Source organism: Labeo rohita, chromosome 11, assembly GCF_022985175.1.
Source record: "Labeo rohita strain BAU-BD-2019 chromosome 11, IGBB_LRoh.1.0, whole genome shotgun sequence".
In the NCBI taxonomy this organism is placed as follows: Eukaryota; Metazoa; Chordata; class Actinopteri; order Cypriniformes; family Cyprinidae; genus Labeo; species Labeo rohita.
Window position 1 is genome coordinate 23,529,223 of NC_066879.1, and position 18,290 is coordinate 23,547,512.

Here is an 18,290-nt window from a genome sequence, read left to right on the forward strand (position 1 = left end):
GTGAAACTGCTCATGTGACTTGGCAGACCTTACAAAATCTCAGAGCTGAAATGTTGTAGTGTGAGCTTGTTATACAACAATTAGTTCTGATCCTCTAATTCGCATTCGTTCCGGTTGCATTCTCTGTTCCGGACAGACTGTTAGTCTACAAATTGCCTTGTGACGCAAAAAGCGTGAACTTTTGGCATCCTTTGCTGGCCAGATTTTTCAGTTATTTATTGTTTCGACTGTTAGATTGTTTTTAAATGTCACTGACATTTACGCTGCTGAATCACAGCAGCTCTGATTTTCAGTACACCACCAAGAAAAAAAAAGAACCACACTTATTACATTTTCTCATTATTGCAACAAAATCTTCTCAAATTGGCCTCAAGCTTTCCATAATGCCCGCATATTGGTCCCGATGTTGATAAATGCTTTAAAAATGTATTACATGTTCTAAAAAATCATAAATCCCACTTGAGAGAATCAGTTAGGATAGTTCCTGATCTAATCACGATAGGATAAGAGACGATCCAAAGAAGAGGGGTCAGCACAGAAGCCATTTAACTGTGAGAAGAAGGGCGAGCGTAGGGGAGATATGACTGAGAGAAGGGGAACCGGAGTTTGTACGGCAGTGGTCTTTGTTTTGGCCGATGCAAGCTGCGTAGGCCATGACGTGGGGAATGTAATGCTGCTCCTGGACTCCATGAAGAAGATGAGCCATGGGACCTTTAGAGAAGATTGCCACATCTTCACCGCCATGAGTCTCCATGCTCAAAGGAACGGCAGCCTGTGCCTGATAGTTTTTTTGCTCTGAGGATAGAAGAAAGAAATTGTCATGATATCAAAATGCCATTTTTAATGTGTTAATATTTATATTTAAACTAGATATTACATTAAAATGTAAAAAACACTCTACTTTTGTTTGGTTTGTAGGGCCATATGAGTTCCACGATGCGAAAAACACAAATGGAATCATGGAATGCGACATGATACGGAATTTGCAAATTTTGGATGAATAAATCAAACGCAGGTCAGTACACTAAAATCAAAACAGGATATGAACTAGTGTCTGTGAATATTAAGTGTTGAATATTATGCTTGTGTCTGCGTGAATGAATATACTAAACACGCACTGAATTGTGTGACGTTCGCAGTGTTTTTTTTAGCCTCTGTCGCCTCATATAATGAACACATAAATATAATCACTAGAACTACTTTGAGAGTCATGGGCAATTTACCGTTTCTTGTGAGAAAATCCAAAACTGCCGTCATATCATATACAAACAGAAATGTAATGGTCTTCACAGCAACCCGTCAAAATAAAAGCTTGGTTTAACTTGAAGAAACTGTGAAAGAAATATATTACTTAATGTGATGACAGTACTACTACTAGTGATACAGTTATTATCAAAACATTTTTTAAGCAATATTTACCAAAAAAACTATTTACCCAGGGTTTGTACAAATGAAGTTTTCAAGCACTACTTTTTAATTTTTAAGGATCTCACTTATCAAACAATGTCTTCTCTGTACTACTAAAGTATTACGAAGTATACTACACTTTTACTATAGTAAAACTGTGGTTAATTTTCTTAAGGGATTTGTATTTGTGTATCTTTCTTCTTTGTTTTGTTTTTATAACTGTACTGCCTTAATTGTTTGATTTTTATACTGTTTTTAAAAAAAATGCTCTGAAATCCTGTTTTGAAACAAATGATTCACCATACACGATACAGTCCCGAAATGAATCAAACGATTCGCGAACCCGCACCAAAGTCCTGATCTGAATCAAATGATTCGCGATCTACGCTCTGAAGTTCTGATCTAAAGCAAAAGATTTGTTCATAATCTAACTCAAATTATTTATGATCCAGACTCCGAAGTTCCAATCTAAATAATTATTTGCGGACCATAATTTCAGATCAGGATTTAGAATGTGCATTGCAAATCATTTTAGATCGGAACTTTGTATATTGCAAATCATTTGATTTAGATCGAGACTTTAAATTGTGTATTGTGAATCATTTGATTTGAGTCATTAATTTCACGGAATGATTCATGAACCCGTTCCAATCTAAATTAAATGATTTGCGATACACGATTTGAAGTCCCTGAAACAAATGATTTGCAGTACGCAATCTGATTGGAGCATATTGAAACGTGAATCTTGAAAAGTGAATCGTTTTGCGACACATTGGTTTAACTGAATTAAAGTTTCAAAAAGCTCCATTCCACTCATCACTATGTGCTTTTTAAAATCATTACAAGCTATGCCAAAAATGAATGGCTCTTTTAATTTGATCTGGTTTTCGCTAGTGAATCGCTTAAAATAAATGATCAAAGTCATGAGTTTGATTCAATCAAAGCAGTTCCAGCATTAATGACTCAATTAATTTGGTTCATTTGTTCCTCTTTTCGTGTTTTCAGCGAAAGCGTTTTAACGTTTACTCAGCGAATTGTCAGTATTACTACTGGCTTAGCTCACTAGTTATATGACATTAACTGAAATAAGCAAATGTTTTGAATTGTGTGAATTTTGCGTGAAAAGATATGTGCTTATGGAAAAACCTAACACTTATTTTATAGATACATTGTCTTTCATTAATTAAAGCACTTTTCAAGTACGTCTTGAGGATATTGCTATTTTCAAAGGTTTTCCAGATCTTAAAAAGTGCCATTTTAAAGGTTGCTGATATTGTTTTAATAGACTCCCAAAACAGGTTTACATCTATGCAAGGTCAAAAAACACTTTAGTTTTCTCCAAAAATAGATTTAATTTTACCCCATTTCTAAATGATTCGTAAACGACTCGTGCGAACCATTTTGAAGAATCAGTCTCTCTAAACCCCTCCTTTCCGTGAGCCCTCACTGCTGTGATTGGTCAGATGGCGCAGTCCTTTATGATTGGTCTACCGCGTACAGCGTGTCGGAGAATGAAACGCCCATTGCCATAACTGATTGACAGCCCTGGATACTTGTCAATACATAGAAAAGATGGCATCGATTTTACCATACCAATTCGAGCCAGAGTCTGGCGATGAAGCGGCTGAAGTGGCTGATCGACAAGTTAGCACGGTCTACCGTGGAAAGTGCTCGCAATTTGCTTATGTAAGCAAACCGGGCACACCTCTATGTTGTAAACTTCAACACTGTATAATGCATTAAGGTGGCTTTTACACCGAATGCGGAAAGCGCTGTGCTGGCCACTGGGTTTAGTGCAGCCCTTCAGATTGCAGCGGCAAAAGTTCATTTGAACAACTCTTTTGAACTTTGTCGACTGAACGACTGGGTTTCATAGCACAGCGCTTTCCCCATTCGGTGTGAAAGCCGCTTCGTGCGACATCCTTTATCATTACTCCAACTAATGAGACAGACAGACAGTCAAGCTGCATCAATCACAAATTGTCAGACTACAGTGGGTCCACAGCTGAACAACAGAACTACAGAAGTGTGATTTAGCCGGTTAGCAAGACATGTGCAGGGTTGTTACACAACATAACATACACAACTACAAATTTTGAACGATCGCGATCTTCTGTATAATGTATGTGTAAATTTCCATGTGATGTAAACCACATGGAAATTTTACCGTTTGTGGGCGGGCAAGTTGTTCGCGACGTAGAACGTGGGCGGAAATTATGCAAATGTGTTACTTTGTGACGTATGGCCGTAACAGAAAAAGATTCGAATTCCTGACGACTCGTTTAGGCAAATGTGAGCCGACTCTTTTAGGCAAATGTGAGCCGACTCTTTTATTTGATAGACAATAACTTTATTAATCGTGCACTGTCGGCTTCACAACTTTGCAGATAGTTTATGTTCACATACAGCTACATGACACACTACATGAAAGGTCATATTTGAAAAGGCATAATAGGAGCACTTTAAGCACCCTGTACAAACCCTGTTTACCAGAATTAATTTACCAGAAAAATGTAAATACACATCACAGTATTTCTGAAAAATAAATATATATATATTTTTTTTAAATATAAAAATCAATTATTTGGAGATGTTTTGATGATTAAAATGTAATGAAACCATTAAAATAAAATTCAGAAAATTAATGAAAAACAGAATTTGTTAAAGATAAAACTAAATTTGAGGAAAAAAACTGAATGTATTTCATAGGGGCTTAAAGTATTGTTAAACTTTATTAATTAGACATGCTTTTTAATTAATAACATTTAATTTAACCATTAAAAAATAAAAATGGAAAAAATTTGGGGGGAAAAAAACATATTTCTTAGGGCCCTAGTATTGTCTTTGGATCGTCATTCATTCTTAGAACATTATCAGCGGCAGGAATGACAACGCATTTTATTTCACTGTTTTTGGATTGTGCTCTATCAGTGACAACAGCAATTGAAACAGACAAACCTATGCTGTGGAATAGTAATGAGACAAACAGGGAAAGCTAGAGAGAGCGACGGGGAAGAGAATGAGAGAAGAGAGAGACCAAGCCAGAACAATAGCCATAATTCTATGGCTTGTCAAACATATAGAGGAAGAGTAAGAAAGATGGGCGGTGGGATCTGAGAGAGATGCACTTTATCATCATCAGCTAACGCTGAGTTTGACATTCAGGGCGCCTACATGCTATAGTTGACACTGCATCAAAAAAACAAAAAAATGCAAAAAAACAGCCAAATAGGAACAGTTAAACCTAAATCCCAGCATTCCAAGTATCCCAAAAAGCGATAAACCTGTAATTACTTACCGTAGTCCACAGTTGAGACATTTTCTCTAGCGCCGTTAACCATCTTGAACCCTGGGCCATTTCCATAGAGAATGGATGTGAAGGGCTTGTGGTCAACATCACTCAACATAGGGGCCAAACCTTTAGAAAAGACATTTAAAGGTCTGAGTCCGGGCCATAAACCACAGAGAAATCACACCATACTCTGTAATTAAAGTCCTCCCAACATGCCTTGAGCTTTCATTACCTACCAAAGATTGAGTTTCCCCGTAGTGTGTAGCCTCCAAAGTTGAAGACATGAGAGTGATCAGCCGTGACGACAGTTAGGGTGTCATAAATGCTGGTGAGGAGACCGGCTCGGGTAATGGCCCGGTCCATTTCCACGGCCTCGTGTAAGGCCTGCTTAGCTTTTCCCTCATGGTGTCCGTGATCAATGCGCCCACCTGCCGGCACACAAACCGTTCAGAGGTCTCATACAAAGTCATACAAGCCAATTCTCTTTAAAACCAGCAATAACATTTCAACATTTGATCCTACATTAATACACACTGGTGGGGAGTTAATTAAAAGTAAAATTAATTAAAAGTAGAAATCCTGAGAACATTACATTTTCATGCACTGTGACAGTCGCAGAGCTGTTGTAGTGCAGCTTTTAAATTAAATGAATCCATTTGAATTTAATTAATAAGTGGTTTAGCGAGATATTTTTGTCACATTGTAGTGCTACGAGCAAACTGAAGCAATTGTCAAATAATTTTAATGAATGCTTCAAATTAATTGATTCAACTCATTATTTATCATCTAAACGTTTAGTGAAAATATTATATAAATGATGCATTTATAACTGTGCTTGTAGTTCAGTTTTATAAATTTGTAAATGTATTCTTTTTAGTTGTATTTTTTTTTTGTTTGATTTAAAAAAAAATGTAATCACATATATATTTATACTGCCATTAATTATATTACCAGACTATGAAATCTATTTCATAAGAACATTGTTTTTAATTAATTATATAATATAACAATTATACTATAATAATATACAATTAAGCAAATTATAAAGTAAAAGGTAACAAAAATGTTTTTTTTTTTTGATTACTAAAAACCTATGGGAGGCTGTTTCCACCACTGAATAAAAAAAAGAAAAAAAAAAGTTTTTTTCCTCACAATTCTGACTTTTTATCTTAGAATTGTAAGACATAAACTCGCAACTGTGAGTTATAAAGTTGGATATGTGAGATAACTCACAATTCTGATATTTTTTCTCATGACTGCATGATATAAATTCACGATTGTCAGTTATAAAGTCAGAATTGCATAACGTAAACTCGCAATTGTGAGAAAACTCCCAATTCTGAGTTGTTTCTCGCGAATGCAAGTTTGTATTTCGCAATTCTTACTTTTTTCTCACAATTGTAAGTTCTGATCTCACAATTACAAATTTATAAATCACAATTCTGACTTTTTTCTCAGAATTGTGAGATATAAACTCGCTATTGCAAATATAAAGTCCAATTCTGAGGGGAAAAAAAAAAAAACTGACATTCTCAGAATTGTGAGTTTATATTTTACAATTCTGACTTAATTCACAATTGTATGATAGAAAGTCAGAATTGAAAAAAGAAAAGTCAAAACTGAGAGATCACAATTCTGAGGAAAAAAGAATTGCGAGTTTATAACTTGCAATTCTGACTTCATAATTCGCAATTCTAATTCAAAAAGTGAGTATATATCTCAGAATTGTGACCATTTCTCAGAATTGCAAGTTTAAATATTGCAATTCTGAGTTTTTTTCAGAATTGCATGATATAAACTCACAATTGCAAGAAATAAAGTTAGAATTATGAGATAAAAACTCTACTTTTTTCTTGCAATTTCGAGTGTATATCTTACAATTACGAGTTTATATGTCGCAATTCTAAATTATAGTCCAATTCTGAGGGGAAAATTCTGACCTAGTAACTCACAATTGCATAATACAAAGTCAGAACTGAAAAAAAAAAAAGTCAGTTTATATCTCAGAATTGTGACTATTTCTCAGAATTGCAAGATTTATTGTTTAAATCTTGCAATTCTGAGGGGTTTTTTTCAAAATTGCATTATCTAGACTCACAGTTGCGAGAAATAAATTCAGAATTGCGAGATAAAAACTCCCAATTCTGAGTTTTTTCTCGCAATTTTTACTTTTTTCAAGCAATTGCGAGTATCTCACAATTGCGAGTTTATATCTCGCAATTCTGACTTTTTTTCTCAGAATTGTGAGGTATAAACTCGCAATTGCAAATTATATTCCAATTCTGAGGGGAATTCTCAGAATTGCATGTTTATATCTCACAATTCTGACTTAATGAACTTATTAAGTCAGAATTGCGAAATATAAATTCACAATTCTGAGAAAAAAAGTTTTTTTTTCTCAAAATTGTGAACAATTGCGAATTCTAAAGTCCAAATCTGAGGGGACTGATATGTTCTCAGAATTGCAAATTTATATCTCACAGTTCTGACTTAGTAACTCACAACTGTATGATATAAAGTCAGAATTGCAAAAACTAAATACACAATTCGGATAAAAGATTTGCACGTTTATATCTTGCCATTCTGACTTTAGAATTCGCAATTGTGAATTTATATCTCGCAATTCTGACTTTATTTCTCGGAATTGTGACTTTATTTATTAGAATTGCAAGTTTAACCTTGCAATTTTGAGTTTATATTACACAATATTATATTATATTACAAGGAAACGAAAGTCAAAACTGCAAATCTCGCAATTCTGATATAATTTCTCAGACTTGTTAGTTTATACTTCGAAATTCTGGCTTTTTAACATTAAATTACAAGTTTATATCTCACAATTCTGAGAAAAAAGTCAGAATTGTGAGTTGTAAACTCACAATTGCGGGAAGAATACGTCAGCCTTGGTGTCCCAAGTTTGAGTCCCAGCTCAGAATTGTATGATGTAAACTCACAATTGCGAGAAAAGTCAGAATTGCAAGATAAAATTTTTTCTCTTTAAAGTTTTTTCTCAGAAATGCGAGTTTGTATCCCCCAATCCATACTTTTTTCACGCAATTGCAAGTTTATATTTCACAACTGCGAATTTATATCTCGCAATTCTCGGAAGTCCAATTCAGAGGGGAAAAAAAGACTATGTTCTCAGAATTGCGAGTCAGAATTGTCTGCGCCAATAGCGCACAACATATAGATGTTGAACTGACTTCCCATTACCCAAGTGGGTTTTAATGAACAGAGATGCACAGTATACTTTTACCTTCCACCAGCAAGTAGAACCCGCGTTCATTTTTTCTGAGGATCTTAATGGCAACGTCTACCATCTCAGTGAGGGAAGGGTCTGTTTCTTTGTTTCTCTCGAGTTCGTAGGTCAGATCTGACGGCTCAAACAGACCTGCAGCGCAAATAAGACAAGAAAATAACGCAAACAGATCAAGTAAAACAACATCTTACACAAGGTCACTTAACCACTGTTTATAAAACTCACCCAAAAGATAATCCACATTGTTGGGATTTAGGGAAAGCAGATCGTTCTTGTTCCAAACATAGTAACCTTTCTGATAACACAAAGGTTAAGAGAGAAACAAGAAATAGGTTAGAGAAATGAGCGTGCCCTCTTATCTAGGTGCTTTATAGAATGTATTACACTGCTATGATTCAATATCTTGCAACCAAATCTCTGTAATACGGTCTCACAACAAGTACAAATTGTCTTCATTTGTTATTAACTGCACAGCTGTAAAGCCTGCTTTAGGGGCCTCAAGAGCATCAGATCAGATTTAGAGAAGTCAATAAACAGGGCATCATCAAAAGAGCACAAATACACTGCCAAAGTCAGGCAAACACGGAGGGAAAATGAAAAAGAGATTTGTCAGCAGAGGCATAGCGTGGAAGCTTTTTTTTTTCCTGAACTGAATCGAACATGACATTGTAAATGAAAAGATGGAATGAAGTGCCCTGTTTTTCCCTTGTTTCATCTTTCACCTTATCCTTCACTCTGTCAATCCACTCCCCCACAAGGTTCCTGCCATCTTTGCGTGTACCGTTGTGTTTCTTGTCTCCTGGGTATTCCACATCTGGTGTGTTTCTGGGGTACATATTTCTCCGCCCACCCCCCATAATCACCTGTCCATCCAAAATCAAGAAGAAAAGACAAACATCACACATTTATTCCACAGTGTACAAAAGACTAATTTAAACCAAAACAGTTTAAGATGTTGAAAATGTAAAACAAATAAATAGTATAATGTACAATGAAGTAGAAATATTTAAAATTCTGCCCTATTTGTTTGCTGATTATTATAATTATTATTTAAAACATTTGCAAATATTTACCATTCATAAGAATAATAATAATAATAATACTTGTTATAATTATTACTATTTAATATTAGTATATTTAATACAAATTAGTTTATCAGCATTAATATTGTTGTTGTTGATATTATTTATTATTGTTTTAATTATATTTTATAATTTATTTAATAATAATAATAATATTAGTTTAAACTAAAAATATTTAAATATTTTAATGAATTCTTTATTTTATCAATATTATTATTAATAATAATAATAACAGTGTATTGCATAATTTATTTAATGATATTTTTATCAATATTATTAATAATAATACATTTTTTCTTCTTGATACAGTAATTTGTAATCTATATTTTAAATATTTTATTTTAAATATATTATTATAAATTATTAATTAGCATTAATATTGTTGTTGTAATTGTTAATATTATTACTTTTTAAGACTTGTATAAATTATATTTTAAAATGTATTTAATAAAATAGTTTAAAATGAAAATATCTATATATTTTAACTAATTATTTTATCAATATTAATAATATAGCATTAATATTGTTGTTGTTATAATTGTTAATATTATTATTAAATATTATTAATATTTTTATAAATCATATTTTTTAATGCATTTAATAAAATCGATTAAATTGAAAATTTAAAAATAATTTAACTAATTATTTTATCAATATTAATACTATTTATAATAACAACAATGTATTGTATTATTTATTTAATAATTTATAATAATATTTTTAATTGATCAATATTATTCATAATACATTACTTCTTGATACAATAAATTATCATCAATATTTAACGTTTTTTATTTTCAATATATTTATTACTAAATTATACAAAACATTATTGTTGTTGTTTCTGCTAACAGTAGTAGTAGTAGTAGTAATAATAATAATAATAATAATAATAATAATAATAATAATATTTGTTATAATATAAAATTTGTAATATTTTATTTTAAATATATATTTATTGCTAAATTATTATTAGCATTAATACCATTGTTGTTATAATTGTTAATATTATTATTAATTATTATTAATACTTTTTATAAATTATATTTTATAATGTATTTTATCAAAATAATAGTTTAAAATGAAAATATTTAAGTATTTTAACTAATTATTTTATCAATATTATTAATAATAATAACGACAACAATGTATTGTATAATTTATTTAATAATATTTTTTAAGTTATCGATGATAATAATAATGTATTTCTTCTTCTTGATACAATTTGTCATTAAAATAAATATTTTATTTTAAATATATTTATTACTGAATTATACAAAACATTAATTATTATTATATTAGTAATAACAATAAAATTATTATTATTTAATTAGTATATTTAATATTTAAAATATGGAATACAAATTTTATCAGCATTAATATTGTTGTTATAATTGTTAATGTTATTATTAATTATCATTGTTTTAAATATATTTTATAATTGATTTATTAATAATAATAGTTTAAAATAAAAAATATTTATATCTATTTGTTTTATCAATATTATTATCAATAATACTTTTTTCTTATTACTACTATTGTTGTTGATACAGTAATTTTAAATCAATATTTTATTTTATTTTTAATTTAAATATATGTGTTACCAAATTATATAAAACATTAATTAATAACAATAAATAATAATAATAATAATAATAATAATTAGTAATAATAATAATAATTTGTCTTTCATATTTTAAATTATGCATTTGTTTTTTCATCAAGTATTATATTTAGCTATAATAACAACAGTAGTAGTAGTAGTAGTAGTAGTAGTAGTACTAATAATAAGCATTTTAACTAGTGATTTCAAAATTTTAGACCTCAATTTTAGACCATGGTTTTATATAACTAGGCAGACAACACTATATTAACAGAACGAGATACTGAATGACCCAACACAACACTATATAAAACCAGTTTACAAAACAGAAAAATAATCATGAATATACTCACATCAATGTCAGGGATATTTTCAAAAAGCTGTCTAGCAATATCTTTGCATCCACTCTGCAGTGCTTCAGCGGGCATCTCCGCATCGGAATACCAGTCCCGGTCTACACAGTGGGCATACGCTGCACTAGGAGTGGCATGGTTCACACGCGTTGTTGTGACGATTCCCACCGATTTACCTGGGGAAAATACAAGTAGCTGCTGTTAATTGTTCCCATAGGGATAGAGCTGGGCGATATGGGCAAAATAATTATCACAATAATTTTTTTCATATCAGTCAATATATATATTTATCACAGTAAATGTCAAATCTTTATTTCTTTCAAGTTTAAAGTCAGATTTTTGCTCCAAAGTGAAAGTTGTAGAAACCAGACCATTAATTTTCCTTAAAAAAATAAATATCTAAATAGAATAGAAAACAGCTGAGTAGATTTTTTTTCAGGTTTCTTTGACGAATAGAAAGTTCAGAAGCATTTATCTGAAATAGAAATCTTTATCATCACTTATCTTTATCAGCATTTATCTGAAATAGAAATGTCTTTATCATCACCTTTGTTCAATCTAAAGCATGCTTGCTAAATAAAAGTACTAATTCCTATAATCTATTAATTCTATAATAATGTATATATACACGCACACTGACTTCAAGCTTTTGAATGGTATAGTGTATATTTTACAAAAGCCTTTTTATTTCAGATAAATGCTGATCTTTGGATCTTTCTATTTATCAAAGAATCCAGAAAAAATGCACTCAACTGCTTTAAATATTGATGATAATCAGAAATGTTTCTTGAGCAGCAAATCAGCATATTAGAATGATTTCTGAAGGATCAAGTGACACAGAAGACTGTAATGAAGCTGAAAATTTAGCTTTGATCACAAAAATATATTACACTTTAAAATATATTCAAATAGAAGCTTAAATTTTGTGTTATTGTGGATCAAATAAATTCAGGCTTGGTGAGCAGAAGACTCTTTTAAAAAAAAAAACTAAAAATCTTACTGTTCACTTTTGGCTGGTAGTGTATATTTTTGTAACATTTTAAATTGAATTATTTTTGTAAAAAAATAAATATAAAATGCCCAAATAAGTAATGTATGTCTTTTTATTCATCTTTAAGTATGTGGAGGACCTGGACAAATTTCATATCAAGTTGTGACGAACAAGGCCTGAAGGTCAATGTCATGTTTAAACTATCAAAGCAATCAACCTCTATTTAGCCTATGTATGTGTAGCCTACTGCATGTTGAGAACTGTTGAATTCTGTCATTTAAATGTTAAAACGTTATGATAAGTGGAACACTTAAAAAAAAAAAAAAAAAACTGACAATTAAACAATACCAACTTTAACAATAATTTTACATACTTTTACAATACCAAAATCGAACTGTCCCCTTTAAACATTACATTACATTTAGAATTCGCCTAAAATCGATCGTAATAAATGTGAATTTATCTCATTACAAAAATGAACAAGGTAAGGTTTAAAGGTTTTTATTAACAATTAGCCTAATGTAGTCAATGCAAGCGTATTACAGGCTGTCATGATGACGAAATCAGCTCCGTATATTAGACATATTAAATATATTAGATTTAAGTTATGGCATTTTAGCTTAGACATCCTTTACACAAATAAGCAAACGTGTATTAGTAAAAAGAAGGACAATGGCCGATTATTTTATATAGATCCTCGAAACAGCCGCAAGTTGCTTCGACATACTTCTGGGTTTCCCGGTATAGGGATTGGGGAATCACAAGGTGACGTATTTGATATGGGCGTGACTTTCGACGTCACACTCGTACGATGGGCGTGACGTCTGATGTAATGCGTGGATGTGGGCAGGTTTGGATGTCCACTGCAGGTTGCAGCGAGCCCTACTTGGGGAGAGGCGCATCTCAAACGAGCCTAGGGTTTGATAGCGCGTGTGTGAATGAGTTGATAGTGTGCGAGAGAGATTTTGATAGCGCGTGTGAGAATGAGTTTGGTAGTGCGTACGAAAGGTTTGCTAGTGTGTGATGCCCCATTCACACTACAAGCAACAGGCAGCGACAAAGCGACACAATCCCATTCATTTCAATGGAGAGCTGGCGATTTCCGGCGACAAGCGTGACATCGAGAGCTACAGCGACCGTTGGCAACCGGATGGGGCGTGTCCAGCGACGCGACAAAGTTCAGAATCCCTCGCCTTTAAGTTGCGTTCACACTATCAGCGACTAGCAGCGAGGGGCTGGCGACGTGGTTGCTAGTGGGCGTTCTCTCTGCTGGTTGTCTTGACAGCCAATCAGGTTTCTTGCCGCTAAATTCAAACATTTTGGAAGCAAAAGACTAAATATAATATAAATATAAATTAAATCTGTACATACAAACAAAAACAAATGAGAAGCAGAGCCTACTTTTTTTCAACGATCACATGAGCTCTACCGTCTTCTTTCCTATTGGCTGTCGCTCCCGAAAGTCGCTCTTCATTTGCATAAAGTTGAGGGATTCTGAACTTTGTCACATCGCTGGACACGCCCCATCCGGTCGCCAACGGTCGTTGCAGCTCGATGTCGCGCTTGTCGCCGGAAATCGCCAGCTTTCATTGAAATGAATGGGATCGTGTCGCTTTGTCGCCGCCTGTCGCTTGTAGAGTGAACGGGGCTTTATGCAAATGAAGAGCGACTTTAGGGAGCGACAGCCAATAGGAAAGAAGATGGTAGAGCCCATATGATCGTTCTCCTATCTCAGCCATAGATAAACATACTCAATGAAAAAAAGTAGGCTCTGCTTCTCATTCGTTTTTGTTTGTATGTACAGATTTAATTTATATTTATATTATATTTAGTCTTTTGCCTCCACAATGTTTGTATTTGGCGGAAAGAAACCTGATTCGCTGTCAAGGCAAGTAGTGAACGCGCACTAGCAACCTCGTCACCAGCCACTGGCGACATGAAGCGACAGAAGTCGCTGCTAGTGTGAACGCAGCATGAGAGACCGTATAGTAGTGTATGGGAGAGAGTTTAATAGTGTGCATGAAAGCTTTGATAGTGTGTGAGAGACATTATAGTAGTGTATGAGAGAGAGTTTGATAGTGTGTGTGAATGCTTTGAGTGTGTGTGCGTGAATAAAGTTTGAAATATGTCTTAAAGGGCCTTTCATGGAAAAGCACCGTAAATGCATCTTCTCTGGAGAGCTCGCTCGCGCAGCGCAGCAGTTTGAACTTTGATCCAAGTGAATACACGGTCCGTGGGGCGCGATTCAAATGAGTCACACTGTTTCGTTCCGCTTTTGGCATATACAAATTATATCGAATATTTATCTAACTCTTCATATCGTTTTATCATAGCAAATTATATCGCGATAATTATCACCCAGCCCTACGTACAGACATGTCCATCATTACAACTATAACTATATTTAACTACATTAGGAATTATTTTCCTCATCTATCTAGTAATTCAATTACATATATTTAGAGTAATCTCACTGAAATATGCAATATGCAATGTTCTACTGAAGAAGGAAACAGTTTGACTGTAAATCTTGTTGTCCAGCTAAGGTCACCCAGTTGTATGGTACACTTCTTTAATGCATTCTCAGGACACAAGCACCCAAGTGAGAGAGCAGTTTTCCCTGTACTCAGATCAGGTCAGGTTATCAGTTTGACACTGATTGGACCATCCGCCTTTTAAACCTCTCAGCAGGATTTTAAATGTTTATTCTGGTCATGTCGTTCAAATTCCACTCGGCTACTTTCATTCACCTCTACCTTCGGCGGAGGACTTCCATCTTATAAAACGCTTCATTTGTTTTTATTTTCAACATGAGAATAAAATATGAGCAAGCCGTCTGCGTGTTGCGCTCATCAGTCAAACTGTCACTCTTCTCGTTTATTCTTTTACTCCAGATAAGGACGCGTTTTTTCCACTTTCTTCAATCCTTTATCTGCTCAACCTGCTTTATGTGCCAGTGTCACCTTTGTTTCGCTCATGCAAAAACAACCTAATGAATTGCTAGCAAACAAATAAGCCTAGAAACAAATATCCCATCTATATTCTAATTGCAGTAGAAGTCGGGGGCAGAAATGCATTATAGCTGCTGTGTGGGAGGATCCAACAGGGCATCCTACCTGCGTCTTTGGCCCATTTAAGAATGGAGGTGACCTCGTTCCCCCGAGTGGTGTTGCACTGGGATCTCACAGCTGCTGCACTCACTCCGACCGTACCCTCGTTGGCTTTGACCCCGCACAGATATGCCGTGGCAGTGCCCGCACTGTCTGGTACCTGAGCATTGGTGTTATATGTCTGGGGAGGAAAAACATGTACAATTTTAATAGTTTCAGGGATTGTTTAAGGTTAAAAAAAGTGAAGAGTTTGCATGAAGCCAAAACGAAAACAGCTGAAAAAATCAAGCAGATAATAACTGACTCTCTTTCACAGATGTTTTTTAAAAATCGCTAACATCTGTGAAAAATTTATATTAGAATCATCGTCCCAGAACTGTGGCCGCTAGAGAAATCAAACTACGATTTAAATCTGTTCTCTGTGGCCCGGGGTGAACAACTGCATGGATTATGAGCACAAAGCAATGGTATGATGGGATTATAGCACGTGGGATGTACCTTAGAGAGGGCGACGTAGGGAAATTTGTCCATCTCTAGTTGTGTTTCCTCTCCGCTCAGTCCACTCATTTGACCCTTTAGAATCCGCGCTGCTGTGACCGTGGGTACACCCATTCCTACACACAACAATGGCTGGATCATTCACACAGTCTATTTTTAACAACGAATCTGTCATGAACAGTGTTGGGAGTAAGTATACAAAGTATACTTGTAATTACAAATAACGTGAGTTACGTAATAATACTTTTAAGTAACTAGTAAAGTAATGCATTACTTTTGAATTTCTAAGAAAATATCTGTGTTACTTTTTTCCCCATTTATTGATTGACAAGTCTCCTGTCAGGAAATTGGGAGTAAACATGATGTTACTGTATTCTAGACTAAATGTGAACATGCATTAATGCATTCATTTTCTTTCAACCTGAAGTGAATACATTTCACTGTTGGGGTAAAATGGCTTTTACATTAGAATTGTTTTATATTAAAAACAAAGAAGCAAGCCCTGCCCAGACGTAAAAAGTAACGCAAAAGTAACGTAACGCATTACTTTTCATAAAAAGTAACTAAGTATTATAATTAGTTACTTTTTCAGGGAGTAATGCAAAATTGTAATGCATTACTTTTAAAAGTAACTTTCCCCAACACTGGTCATGAACAACATTGTCTGCCTCAGGACTAGAAAAAGCCCTTATATTATTTTTGATGAACAAGCCATTCTCAAATTAAATCTTGAATTTTGTCCATAATTGAGAGATGAAAGCACCACTTGTCACTTAATGACATAACCTGCTATAATTGAAAAGCACGAGGCAAATTAGAGTACACTTAAAAATCTCAAGCTTGCAGAATTGTACAAAATTGTGTGCTCAGAAGAAAATGTTTACAAAAGCACAATGACACTGAATAGAGTTCTGTGTTTAAGCCTTATACTACACAGTGTTTCAAAATGTAGTTAATGTAATGTGTTATATGTAAAATTAGGGTGGCTTTAGCTGCAACTATGGATTGAAATTAGGGTTGTCACTAATGATTAATTTGGTAATCGAGTAATAAGATGATTATTCTGATGACTAATCGAGTAATCAGATAATTATATTAATTTTATCTCTTTGTGGGATTTAAAACAAACCTTAGCAAACAATAGGCTTTAAAGGAGAAGTTCACTTTCATCCAAGATGTTCATGTGTTTCTTTCTTCAGTCATAGAGTAATGTCTTTTGAGGAAAACTTTTTAGGATTTCTCTCCATATAGTGGACTTCAGTGGTGCCTGTGAGTTTGAACTTCCAAAATGCAGACTTCAAAATCGTCCTACATTGTTGTTTTACCTTTTTTTTGTAAAGGCCGTTTGATCTTCTTTGCACGTTCACTTTGTAAACACTGGGTCGGTACTTTTGCAGCGATGTAGGGCGATTTTGAAGCTGGAGGAGAAAATGAGATAGGAGTTTTTTGACAAACCCTAACTGTCTTTAACCGGAATAAACTGAGTGCACGCAGACCTAGACAAGATGAGCATTTTAGGTTGAAAAAGTATATAAATTGTCATTTTTTTTAGAAAATAACCAACCCTTCTAACCCTAACCCTTCTTCCTTGGCTGGGATTGTTTAGAGCCCTTTGAAGCTGCATTTAAACTGCATTTTGGAACTCAGGGGAACCATAGAAATCCACTATATGGAGAGAAATTCTGTAATGTTTTCCTGAAAACAATTTCTTTACGACTGTAGAAATAAAGACATGAACATCTTGCGTGACAACGGGGTGAGTAAATTATCTGTACATTTTTGTTCTGGAAGTGAACATTTCTTTTAAAATTACTTAAAATGCATATATAATAGCAATGAGGCAATAATTTTTCAAATAAACTATAAAAAGCAAGTAATCATGGTTTTATTGAACAAATCTGTTATATCGTAACAGATGTTATAATATTGTTATGAACAATGTCAGCATGCGTACTATGCACACAGTGTTTGGCTGATAGGGAAGGGGGTCTTTGTCAGAGATTTATTCATAGAAATATTGTAGAGCATGAGATTATGTTGCCATATTCAAATAAAGATTTTAAAATGCAGGCTAGCTGGCACTAATTAAAGTATATGTTCAGCTAATTGTCAGCCTCTTACATGTGTGCTTCTCGTAAACAAGTAGCGGATATGCATATAAACAGCCTTTTAATTAACAGAGTAGAATAATCATGGCTGATAGTGAGACATGCAAATGTAAAAGAAATCCAAACTGGACACAAGAACAGCTGTTACTTTGTGCCCAACTTGTTAATGAAGTCAAGGATGTAACCAAGGGAAAATCTGGAGTTGGGATAACTTCCAAAACCAAAAAAGATGTGTGGGAAAAAATATACGTGTGCATATAATGTTTACGTTATGAGGAAGATTGCCGGCAACAGCCATTTTAGCCCTGCTGAAATAAACAACAGAAACCATCACAGAATTTGTAATGGTTTTACTAGTTATAATAGTAATTGTACTGGTTTTAATGAAAACTGTAATGGTACCTGTTGGTCTCCACTGGTAATTGATCGCCTTCTATTGGTGGCTTGTTAAAATCACTAAATCCTAATGTAACATGTCCCAAAACACACCAAACCATGGTGATGTTTTGTAATGTTTCTAATGGCATTTGTAGTGGAAACCATTAGAATTTCTGTAATGTATTGTTTTTTCAGCAGGGAGGATATTT

General features: G+C 33.7%; 1 protein-coding gene across 3 annotated transcripts in view; it reads right to left on the reverse strand.

Annotated features, from left to right (window-relative positions):
• Positions 1-305: 305 nt before the first annotated feature.
• Positions 306-18,290, reverse strand: part of alpl (alkaline phosphatase, biomineralization associated) — a 29,502-nt gene continuing 11,517 nt past the window's right edge. For 2 of the 3 annotated variants that reach the window (XM_051122269.1, XM_051122270.1), the window contains exons 4-12: positions 15,596-15,711; positions 15,104-15,278; positions 10,997-11,172; positions 8,681-8,821; positions 8,184-8,253; positions 7,956-8,090; positions 4,936-5,127; positions 4,706-4,825; positions 306-795 (exon numbers count right to left, since the gene is read on the reverse strand). In XM_051122269.1, the coding sequence (XP_050978226.1) occupies positions 530-795; positions 4,706-4,825; positions 4,936-5,127; positions 7,956-8,090; positions 8,184-8,253; positions 8,681-8,821; positions 10,997-11,172; positions 15,104-15,278; positions 15,596-15,711 (1,391 nt within the window). In that variant the 3' untranslated portion in view covers positions 306-529. Of the gene's footprint in view, positions 796-1,223; positions 1,332-4,705; positions 4,826-4,935; positions 5,128-7,955; positions 8,091-8,183; positions 8,254-8,680; positions 8,822-10,996; positions 11,173-15,103; positions 15,279-15,595; positions 15,712-18,290 lie in introns of all 3 variants that reach the window. The other variant, XR_007828684.1, reaches the window with a different exon arrangement.